We start from the raw sequence: 12,044 nt of genomic DNA on the forward strand, positions 1-12,044 counted from the left end.
GGGATTAGAGTGAAAAAGAATTGCAACCTGGTGCCCTTCAGAAGTTTTAGATTGCAACTCCCATAACCCATGGCCATTGGCCATGCTGGCTGGGGCTTATGGAAGTTGTAGTCCGAAACATCTGGAGGGTACCAGGTTGCTTACCTCTGAGGGTGCACCAAAGGCAGTGGGTCGTTTAAATTGCTTTCATGACTGGGAGGAAAGATCACTGGAAAGGGAAGGCATTTTTCAGCAGATTGCACAACTCATTGCAATTTATGGTTTTGTTTCTCATTGCTTCTCCCTTTTAGAGCAAACTGTAAGTCTTGCATCTGTCCCGGAAATGTCGTTCTATAAGGCAACTAAATCTTTGGCAAAACAACTGGACCCAAAAGGAGAACTGATCCCAGTAGACAGCATTCTAGACCAAAATCATTTTAGACCTCTCTGCCTGGTTCAAAGGAAGAGAAAGAATTCATGGTGGCAGAACTGCCCATTCCATAAAACTGGATACAGGCTATGTGATGTGCTTTCATTAGAAGACCATGCTGCAAAACTAGGTAATCTCCAAGACTGAATCTCCTTTACCCATTGGGTTGGATCCAGACCTAGGGTATTTCCAGATGGAGGGCTCTTGCCCTACTAATGAGAAGGCATTGTACAGCTGTTCCCACTTTGCTTCCTTAAGAAAGAAAACAGAAGAAGCAGTGGGAAAACACAGGAGGGTTAAGAGTGGAAGACAGCATTGTCTGGACCCCCATAAATATCTCTGAATGAGGCAGGGTGATGGTGCCATGAAAACCTAGCCTGGAAGCACCGTTAGGCGTGCCTAGAGTAGACCCATTGAAAACAATGGGATTTACGTTAGTCATGGCTAGCTTCAATCTCATTGATTTCTGTGTGTCTCCTCTAAGTATGACTAAGGTTAGATCCAACCTATTATTTACAGGGCTTTGTGTATGCCACAATTTGACAGCACAGAAAAATTTAGTATGTAGCACTGGGTGCAGAATTCAGCTTGCTTGGCGTATCAGGACTTTTTTAAAAGCAACTTTCTATCCCTTGTGGCCGCCAAACTATGCACATGAGCATATGAGCAATGACTGCTAAAATCTCAGGCCGTGTTTCCACAACAATGGAAGGAGAAGCTAATGGAGGAGTACCAGATTTTTTTTTTAAGGAATTGGCTTTGCTGTGAGCAGGGCTCCATGAGCAGATTCTCCAGACCAGTAAAAATTGCTTCACAGAACATACTTCCTGGTGGGGGTTGGAGTGAAAATCATCTGACTGGGCGGGGCTGCTCAAGCAATGAGAGAGGCTTCCCCCCTCTCCCCCCCTTTCTCCTTTCCCCTTTCCCCTGAAAGTCCAGATGCACCTGCATTTCAGGAGTAAGCTTCACTGAGCACAATCGGAGTTACTTCTGAGTAGACACACACATGCTTGTGCTGGGAAAGTGAGGGGGGGAGAACACATAGATGGAAACCAGCCCCCATTTTAACCTGCAGGACCTCATTGACCACAATGGGAGTTACTTCTGAGGAGACAGTAATGGGTTTGTTGTGGGAAAGAGAGCAGTAAACACAAAGACAGAAACCAGCCCCCTCTGTAACCCGAATGATAACTATAAGAAGCTATGAAGTAGTTACTTCCTAAGGCAATAAATCGGAGCCTCGAGATCATGCTTAATCGCATTTAAGGAACTGGCCTTTCTGCCATATCCGTTAAGGGGCTTCTCTGTTATTTCTGTGGTCACTGAAAGGGCAAGCCTCATTCAGCACAATGGGAAGAACCACCCCTTGACTGGGGTCATGGTGAAAGGCACACCCCTGAGCAGGGCTAGCACACCCAAGCTAAATGTGGGGGTTGGGGGATACAACAACTATTCCAGGGAGAACCCAACTTAAGGAAAACAATCGGACTTTAAGCAGGCTCAGGAAATCCGTTTTTTTCCCTGATAAGCTCTGGGGTGACTGCTGGATGGCCACAACGTCATGTATCCCTAACAACCTCGACATGCAGCCTGCTCGGAGTAAATCGCTGGTGGAAACACCCCCTCAGAAGGGCAGAATCCAACATGGCACTTACACCCCCACTGTTTCTCATCCGCCCTGCCGATTCCATTGTACAAGCAGCCCCTGCCACTTTCACATTGGTGATTTAGCGCTTCCTTTCTGGAAGGGTACAGGTCAGCGGAGCTCACATTAGGAGCTCTGCTAACCAGCTTCCTTCCAGAAACAAGCGTTTTCATCCTTTGGGGGGCTTCCCCAAGGAAGTGCCAAATCTTCCTTGCATCAGTGGTGAATCCTGCTTGTGCAATGCAGTCAGTGGGGTGGAAATGAATCAGCGGGGGGGCAAGCGCCTCGTTGGATTCTGCCCAGAATGCTGAGAGGTGAATCAACTCGGGTTGGTGGTTTTTGTTGTTTATTCGCTCAGTCGCTTCCGACTCTCTGTGACTTCATGGACCAGCCCACGCCAGAGCTTCCTGTCGGCCGTCACCACCCCCAGCTCCCCCAAGGTCAAGTCCGTCACCTCCAGAATATGGGGTTGGTGGTAGGGCTTCAGTATCCTTGACCTCCCATGACTAGGATAACCAGAATAAACAATGTGTAGGTTACACAGCAAACTTGGATTCTTTTATTAGGTTACGCAGCAACTTGCTCGATTCGCGTAATTGCTCACAGAACTCAGCTGTTCATGCATAATTTGAATTGCACAGATTTGTTCGGGTTTTTTGACTGAAGAATACACACAACCCAGATTATTTACTTACTAGTGAGCAACTCCTTTCAGCCCCTGCAATTCCATGTCATACCATTTTATTTTTTGTCTTGGAGAAGCAAAGCTCAATGAATCCTTGGCTGAGGCTTGGAACCTGAATGGAAATCAATAAAGTCAGATTTCCCATCTACTCAGGGACAGCTGAGCAATCCTCACACTGATAGTACTGATCTGAAAGAACATCAAATTTAGTTGGGGTAAACTGTGCATTAAGGGCAGCGTCACACCTGACACTTTTTCCTGCACCAGAGCGCTTGTACAGGGAAAACCACACACACTCGTGCCTATTGCCACGTGTGAAAACCGTTCTGCCTGAGCCGTATTCATTCTCCGCTTCCTAGCCCAAGGACCCTAATAAGTTTCTAAGCAGAAAGAATTTGCCTTTACATTAAAAACACACACATCAATGCAGCAAACACCTGTCTGTATTTACAAGCTGATTCTCTGTAAAAGCAAATATTCAAAGTGGCATACAGTGGATTGGATCCCAAAATAAGTTTAAGATAAGGAAGTTAATGGAAAGGGAGTTTCCCATCCCCTCCTCCTATCTGCAGCCACCAGTGACCCCTGCAAAACATCTCCAGAGGGTGAGAGGGCCCTTCTGAACAATGTGGTATGGGCTGTGGAAGGCTCCTCTAGGGTGGAGAAGGTGGGAAAGTTTCCTTCCATTAACATCTTGGGAGCCAAGCAAATGTGGGACAGTTTCCCCACACTAGCAACCCCCTGTGCCCCATCCACATTGTTCTGGGCAGCCCCCTGACCCTTCAGAGAGGGTTTGGGGGGTACAGATGCCTGTAGGGGAGAGGAAAACTGGTGGGATTTAGACTTGCTGGGACATGGGGCCTCTGCATGGGCAGGGTAGGGGTTGGGGGAGCTGATTAAGATGGTCCATCCCAGGAGACTGATGGATCCAGATGGCTTTCCGATGGCTCTCAGGGATTCTCCCGTCATTTTGCCAAGTGATTCTGTCGAAGCCATGGTTGATCTCTGGAATGGAGAAATGGCCCAGGCACTTGACACGATCGCGCTGAGCGTTATCTCCCATGGAGTAGTGTCCAATGAGCCCTCTGGGTTTCCAGGGTGCTGCAGACAATGAAATGAGTGGGACATCAACTAGAGCGATGTTGGCAGAAAACTCTGAATACGTGCAATCAAACATGGGCTAGAGCTCATTTGAAAGCCTCCTCCATGTAGGGGTGGACGAAAGTCCCTTACCTGTCCTCGAAGGACGTTTGCGGTGGGGGGAAGGCGCTTCGCTGCTCCCCCCGCGAAGTTCAGGCCGGGGGGGGGAGGCTTCCCGCCTCGGCCCGGCCGAAATTCAGGCCGGGGGGGAGGCTTCCTGCCTCGGCCCAGCCGAAATTCAGGCCGGGGAGGAGGCTTCCCGCCTCGCCCGGCCGCGAACGCGAAAGTTTAAAAAAAAAAAAAACGCCCCCTGATAGGCTACGTGACGATTCACGTAGCCTATTAGTGTTGCCCTTATTTTCGCGGTAGTCTACGTAAACATTTACGTAGACTACAGCGACCAAATAAGGAACAGGAATGGCGGCTCCCTATGGGGGCCGCCATTATCCATACGCGCTTTTTTTTTTTTTTTTTAAGTCACCCGTGATAGGCTACGTGACGATTGACGTAGCCTATCATGGCTGACTTTGCAAATCTAGCCATGATAGGCTACGTGAATCGTCACGTAGCCTATCACGGGGCTTTTTTTTTTTTCTTTGATTGCAATGGCGGCGGCGGCGGCAGCCGGTCGAAAGACTGACTGCCGCTCCCGCCCCGCTCGAACACCCACCGAACCGCCGGCCGGACCCGCCACCTGGAGGGACATTCGGTGAAGGTAAGTCCCATCCCGGGGGGGGGTGCGGGGGGCGGGGGGGGTTCGGAGGATTTCTCCCCGAAACTTGTTCAGGGGGCCGAACACGTTGGCGCTCGGCCCCCCGAAGTTTCGGGGAGAAATTCTCCGCCAACCCTACCTCCATGGCAATGAGAATGGCAAAGAAATTGTATTTCTCTGCCACCACTGCATCTGCTCAGAGTCACCCAGCAGAGCTTTTTTTGGTGGTAGAGGCCTGTTATGTCCTGGCCCACAAGAAGAGGTGAACTACTCAATAGCCACTGTGACCAATTTGCGCAACGCTTTGCAGATAAAAATGATCATATCTGTGCCAAGTTGGATGCCACAGTTATACCATTCCAGGGGATGTAACTTTGGCTCCTGTTTGTCCAGTTATAATTTATTTATTTATTACATTTATATCCCACCTTTTTTCCTCCTTAAGGAACCCGAGGCGGCATACATAGTCTTCCTCCTCCTCCATTGTATCCTCACAACATCAACCCTGTGAGGTGGGTTGGGCTGAGAGTCTGTGAGTAGCCCAAAATCACCCAGTGAGCTTCCATGGCCGAGTGGGGACTAGAACCCAGATCTCCCAACTCCCAGTCCAACACTCTAGCCATTACACCACACTGGCTTTCCAATGGATACTTTTTAGTTGTGCAGCCCAAGGATGTGGACAGGGTCTTGGAGAGGTGAGGTCTACCACTTATGTGCTGGACCCTTACCCTTCCTGGTTTATAAAAGCAATGGGGGAGACTGGCTGAGAGGGTAAGGGAAGTGATGAACTCTTTACGGCAAGGTGTGGTTCCAGCTTGCCTAAAGGAGACAGTGGTAAGACCTTCGGGTTTCTTTGTTTTGTTTTTTAAAGCCCTCCCTGAACCCCACTGTATTGGATAATTTCTGGCTAGTCTCCAGTATTCCCTTCTTGGGAAGGTGCTGGAACGTGTGGTGGCTTCTCAGCTCCAGGGATTTCTGGATGAGACAAATTATCTAGATCCATTTCAATCTGACTCCATCCCTGGTTGTGGGATGGAGACTTCTTTGGTCACTTTGGTAGATGATCTATCCTGGAAACTGGACAGGGGAGTGTGTCCCTGTTAGTTCTGCTGGACCTTTCAGCAACATTCAATACCATCAACCATGAGGCATCTGTCTGAGGTGGGACTAGGAGGCACTGTTATATGGTGGCTCCGGTCCTTCTTGGAAGGGTGATCCAGAAGGTGGTGCTGGGGGATTCCTGTTTGATGCCATGGCTGTTGGCCTGTGGTATCCCTCAGGGTACCATCTTATCCCCCATGCTATTTAACATATACATAAAACAGCTGGGAGAAACAGTCCGGAGTTTTGGGGTTCGGTGCCACCTCTATGCTGATGACACCCGAGTCTTATCTCTCCGTTCCATCTAAATCCAAAGAAGCTGTTCTGGTTCTAAATCGGTGCCTGATGGCGGTAATGGACTAAATGAGGGCAAACAAATGAAAAATTAATCAAGAGGTGCTTGATCAAAAGCACCTCTTTTGCTTTTTAAGGCAGCAAAAGGCAGATCAAGGCAGATCAGTCAAAAGGCAGATCAAGGAATAGGGATTCAACCTGTGCTGGATGGGGCTACACTCCCCCTGGAGACTCAGGCTTGCAGTTCGGGTGTACTCCGGAACTCGGCCCTGGTCTCGGCGGTGGCCAGGAGTGTCTTTGCGCAGCTCAGGCTAGTATGTCAACTGCATCTCTTCCTAGAGACATCTGATCTGGCCACCATCACGCACGTGTTAATTATATGTCCCTTGGACTACTGTAACGTGCTCTTCGTGGGACTCTTCAAAAACTGTTCAGAAACTTCAGCTGGTCCGGCATGCTGTGGCCAGACGGTTGACTAGGGATGTCCGAACTGTGACATACGCTCCGTCTGTATTTCGCGGATTGTCAGGCACCTTTTGTTCCGTCATCCGCTCACAGACAGATGTGAATTTTTTTTCTGCCATGCAGAAAAATACACAAATAATTACGCAAGAGGTTTCATAACAATTTACATCATTTACCTTAGTACGTAACATTTAGCATATTGTCTCCCATTCCATTCGACTTTTCCTCAGCAGAAACTTGCAAGTTTTCCTACAAATAAATATGCGTAGATTTCGGGAAAGCAAAAAAAAATCCGAAAGTGTGCAGACTCCACGCACCCTGAGAGGGTCGCTCTGTAGTGGATTCTGCAGGTTGGAGTCTTAGAAATCCAAGCTTATTTTAGTCTGTCTTGAATTTCTCCAGCATCCCTACTGTTGACTGAGGCCAGTTACAGGGAGCATGCGACTCCATTGTTACAACAGCTTCACTGGCTACCGGTCTGTTTCTGGGAAGAATTCAAAGCGCTGGTTATGACCTATAAAGCCCTATACAGCTTGGGACCAGTCTACCTGAAAGATGGTCTTTTCCCATACAAGCCTGCTTGGTTCTTAAGACCTTTTGGAGGGGCCCTTCTTTCGAGACCGTCTCTTTCAGAGGTGCATTTGGTGGTGGCCCAAGGGAGGTTAGGTTTCCTCCCTTCTGCTGTCTTCTGCTAGCAGGCAAAGACTGCTTTATTCAACAAGGCCTTTCACCTGTAAGTGGGTTTGTTGGATTGAGTGCTTTTTTTTTTGTTTTTTTAACTTCTGTAATTGTTACTTTTATTGTATTTTAATGTATTGTTTTATTGTTTTAATCAATTTTAATTGTGCCTGCAACAAGTGCCAGTTTTTGGTAGAAAGGCAGGGTACAAATCAAATAAATAAACTTCCTTCCATGAGCTTCTTTAAGATCCAAGGAAAACCAGCAACAAACAATGAAAGCAGTCAAACGTAATAAGATCTTCTAGTAAAACGTAAACGCAGAAGCAGATGATAAAACAATAAGTTCAATTAGGACTAAGTTGCGCTAAGCTCCCATTGAAACCAGTGGGATGCGTGTTGGTCCCAACTCACTTTTCACATTGATGTCAGTGTGACCTAAGGGCAACTAATTCAGCTGAGACTGGATCTGAAGCAAGATTAAAATTCAAAATTCACAAGCAGCAGCAGTAAAATCCTACTAAGGCTTCCAGATGAGGCTTTGATTGTGCAATTACACTCCCTCATTCACAGAATTTGATGGAACATTCAGATGATGACATCTTCCATTTGTACCCCTTCATGTTTTCCACTGCTGCTTCAGGGGTTTTTTTTCCTCCTTCTTACCAGAAAAGAATCCATTGAGGAAGAAAAGATAGAATAGCTATACAAAGCCTTCTGAATGGTAGGGGGAGAAACCCTCTGTCCTGAAGCACTGTTTATTTCATTTCTTTCTTTAAAGTACTTTCACCGTGCTCTTCAGCCAAAAAGGCTCCCAGAGTGGCTTACATGCAATCAGTAAAATAAAACAGCCCCTGCCCACAGGCTTACAATATTTTTTACGAGATCTTTACAAGATGTTAAGATGTTTACCATCTTAAAAGACACAACACCCAAGGGAAAAGGAAGGGGAAAGGGGGGAAATTAAGTAGTCTTTCAGCAGGGCTAGTGGGTGGCCCTGCTTCTTCCTCTCATCTCCCTCAGCTCGGCCTGCTGGTGGTGACAGTCGAGGGAGGAGGAACCTTCATAGGGGTGGTCCAGCAGGGCTGGTGGAGTGGGTTTTAACTTGTCTCCAGAATGATGCAAAGAATCGATGCCTCCCTCACTTCTCAGGAAAAGGCACTCCATAAACGGGGCTTATTTTTGGAACATGGCATTATACATGAACATCTAAAGAAATGTAACGTGTAAAGTGGCCTTCAGCGCTCACTTAGCAGATACCGGCTTAATTGTCACATCGGCGTAGGGAAAGCAAGAGTGTAGCTGCCTCGTGACAGGACATGTCATCATCTCTTGCTTGTACACAGTGCAGTACCCCACCTCCTGGAAATTGTGGGTGGGTGTGCCATGGGTCAGACACTGCCAATGTATCCCAGTATCTGCTGGCTCCTCTATTGCATTTCAGGCCCATTTCAAGCTGCTGGTCCAAATCCAAAATGTCCTCTGTGGGTTGGAAGTAGGGATGTTGGAGAAAGCCTCCACGGACCCCAATGAGGCCAGATTCTATTGAATCAAGCCCCCCAAAGTCTGTGGAGGATCGGATCTCCTACCTCCGCCTCCCCGCAAAGTCCCTCGCCGGCCGGATCCTGCCTGCCGCTGGCTCTGAAGCCCCAGCGATAAGGCCTGCCGCTGGCTCTGAAGCCCCAGCGATACATTGCTGTATCACTGATTGGACTGATGGACGGCGGACGCAAATGGCGTCCACTACGCCATTTGCGTCCCTGCTCTTTGACGTGATAGGCTACGTAAAGATTTACGTAGCCTATTGCATGAAAAAACAGGGACACAAATGGCATTTTTGCGTCCCTGTTCCTTCGCACAATAGGCTACGTAAAGATTTACGTAGCCTGTCATGTCAAAGAGCAGGGACGCAAATGGCGTATGTGGTACGTCACTCCAGCCAGTGATACGGCAATGGCAGCCGTATTGCTGGGGCTTCGGAGCTGGCCGGCAGCTCCGCAGAGTCAACACGGAGCAGAGCCGGCCAGCGAGGATTCCAGGGGGGAGGAACGGATCGCCTCCCCCCCCCGGCAGACCCCCCGCGGGCTGCAAGGTAAGGGATTCGTACATCCCTAGTTGGAACAAATATCTCTCAAGAGATATTTTCTTCTTCCTCTGTGCACCATCACCATAATTGAATTACAATAATTAACCAAGAGCACCTCTCTTCAGAGCTGATTCAAATATTCTGTTGAAACTATTCTTTCTTCTCTTGGAAACTAGGCACCTGGCAATGGCAGTTGTGGCTGCTTCCAGATTGAAGGCTCCTGGTGGTAGCCCTGCAAAATCATTGCTGTTTCACTGTAAGGTATAAATGGAATTGCAGTTGACTTTCCATACACCATTTAGGTCACTATACCTTAAAAAGGATATTGTAGACCTGGAAAAAGTGCAGAAAGGGGCAGCTGAAATTATAAAATAAATAAAGTAAAATAAATGATAAAATAAAAGGGCAGTTAAAAGCATCTGCCCTATAAGGGAAGGTTACAACAGCTGTTGTACTTTCATTGGAAAAAAGCAGAGCAAGGGGAGATAGAGGTGTACAAAATTATGCATGGTGTGGAGAATATGGATAGGGAGAAATTTTTCTCCTTCTCTCCTAATACTAGAACCCGGAGTCATCCCCTGGAGCTGATTGGTGGGAGATTCAGGACAGATAAAAGAAAATACTTCTTCATACCATGCATAGTTAAACTATGGAATTCACTACCACAAGATGTAGTGATAGCCATCAGTTTGGATGGCTTCAAAAGGGGGTTAGTTTTTTTGCCCTTAAATTGGATTTTGTGGTCCTTGGGAGCAAGCTTTGCTCAAACACTTATTTTTCTGCGCGCACACAAAAGTGTGAAGTTTCATATAGGCCTTGAATCATGTCCTTCCAACCCTAGTATATACCTTATCACTGCGTGCACATAGACCCTACCAGATTCAGGGGGTTGTATCTCATGATGGCTTTGCTGTAGCGAAAGGAGCTTCACGCAAATTGGAACACTCAGTTTTCCGCTACAGCTCTTCACACCATATCCATGTCTGTTCCAGAGGGTCCCCCAATCCTCAGGAGGAGCTTTTTGGGTGAATGGGGGTTTTAGTAAGGGGTGGTTGGTGAAAATTAGGTGCCTTGACTTGTGTGAGTGGAGAGTGAAAAAGCTCCCATTGGATACAAGGCAGTATCAATATATATGGAGTGGGAAGCAGAGATTTCTCTGGAAGACGCTGGATGGACCAACTTGCCAAGATAGGTATGCACTTCAGAAACTTGGTAGAAGTGATGTGATCACCTACAGCTTGTCTCCACTTGAACAAAGAGCTTTTCCTAACAACTTCTCCAAAGGAATTCTCAAGGTTTGGAGGTGGTTTAGTTCACATATAGTGCCTCCATTTGTCATCGGCTATCTCACTTATTCCTGGGGAAACCAAGAATTTGAACGTCTGAAAAGAAAGAACCCAGCCAACTATGAAAATGATGAGTAATCTGACTGATAGGAAGAAAACGCTTATTGGCATTTATTCTTGTTCTGAGCTTACTCATGCCTATGACAAGTATTTATAATAACACTTAGACTTGTTCAATAAATCCCTCTGCCTCTCTGTTTTACCCATGAGTGTAATTCTTTAAGCTCTATCTAATGGGGTTGTACTTGCTGCTCTTTGCTGTTCACCAACTTCCCTCTCCCCTATACAAAAAAAATTGTGAATTTTTAATTATTCTGGGGTGCATATTTATTTTATTGTATATACTATGCTAGGTTAGATGTTGAAGCGAATAGGGTATCCAGATTTTCCTTTTGTTACCCTTCCATTGAAACATACCGTAGGGAAGAAAAATACCTGTCTGAGATAGGGATGCTGGAGAAATTCGAGATGGAGCTCAGATTTCTAAGACTCCAACCTGCAGAATCTGCTGCGGATCGACCCCCTCAGGATGCATGGAGTCCATAGACTTTCAGATTTTTTTTTACTTTCCCGAAATTTATGCATATTTATTTGTAGGAAAACATGCATGTTTCTGCTGAGGAAAACTTGAATGGAATGGAGGAAAATACACTAAATGTTACGTACTAAGGTAAATTATGTAAATTGTTATGAAACCTCTTATGTAATTATTTGCGTATTTTTCTGCATGACAAAGCAGATGATGGAACAGAAGGCGCCTGACAATCTGTGAAACACAAACGGAGTGGATTTTACACACTCTAAACATCCCTAGTCTGAGATCACATCCCCCTTTCTTTGTAAGACCTTTATAGCCCTGTGCTTCCAGACAATGAAAACGAATTTTAGGGAAGGGAGATATAAGAACATCCCCCAGGGAACAGCGTTTCTGTATTTATGGCAGGCTCAAGGTTGAGGATACAATATACTATGTGTTACATGGCAAGTTCTATAAAATTCCAAGAGATAAATATTTAATGAGATCTTTAGCACTGATAGCTAACCTTAATGATAAGGATAACTTCTGTATTTGTTGTCAAGCACATCCAAGTTTGTTATACTTAACACAGCTAGATTTGCGGTAAAAGCAGCTCAACTCAGAACAGCCCAAGAAGATACATGTTTTGTTTAAGAATAGTGGTCTCTGCAATCATATATTCTTGTAAGACACTGAGTATTTGTATACTGTATGTTGAATTTTAACTTGGTGATATAATTTCTGTTGTCAATATCCTCTGCTGTATTGATAGGTGCCTGTTGCTGGTCTCTTTGGCTATAACCTGTACTTGGTTGCCAAATAAATAAATAAATATTTTATTGTGTATTTGTGAACTGCCTAGAGAGCTTCGGCTATTGGGCAGTACAGAAATATAATAACAAAATAATAATATTTGGGGACCAATGAATAAAAAATAAGTGATTTGTGTATTTCACACCTACATCAT

The 12,044-nt window shown here is 46.1% G+C and overlaps 1 protein-coding gene and 1 pseudogene across 1 annotated transcript in view; both read left to right on the forward strand.

Annotated features, from left to right (window-relative positions):
* Positions 1 to 12,044, forward strand: part of GSDMA (gasdermin A) — a 35,032-nt gene that overhangs the window by 1,142 nt on the left and 21,846 nt on the right. Inside the window, exon 2 of the mRNA XM_084804570.1 lies at positions 291 to 539. Within this exon, the coding sequence (XP_084660696.1) occupies positions 323 to 539 (217 nt within the window). The 5' untranslated portion in view covers positions 291 to 322. The remainder of the gene's footprint in view (positions 1 to 290; positions 540 to 12,044) is intronic.
* On the forward strand, positions 10,409 to 10,734 carry LOC146341006 (cytochrome b-c1 complex subunit 8 pseudogene; annotated as a pseudogene).

This window comes from Heloderma suspectum, chromosome 6 (genome assembly GCF_057233095.1).
Source record: "Heloderma suspectum isolate Gila_16-S chromosome 6, 16-S_ref, whole genome shotgun sequence".
In the NCBI taxonomy this organism is placed as follows: domain Eukaryota; kingdom Metazoa; phylum Chordata; class Lepidosauria; order Squamata; family Helodermatidae; genus Heloderma; species Heloderma suspectum.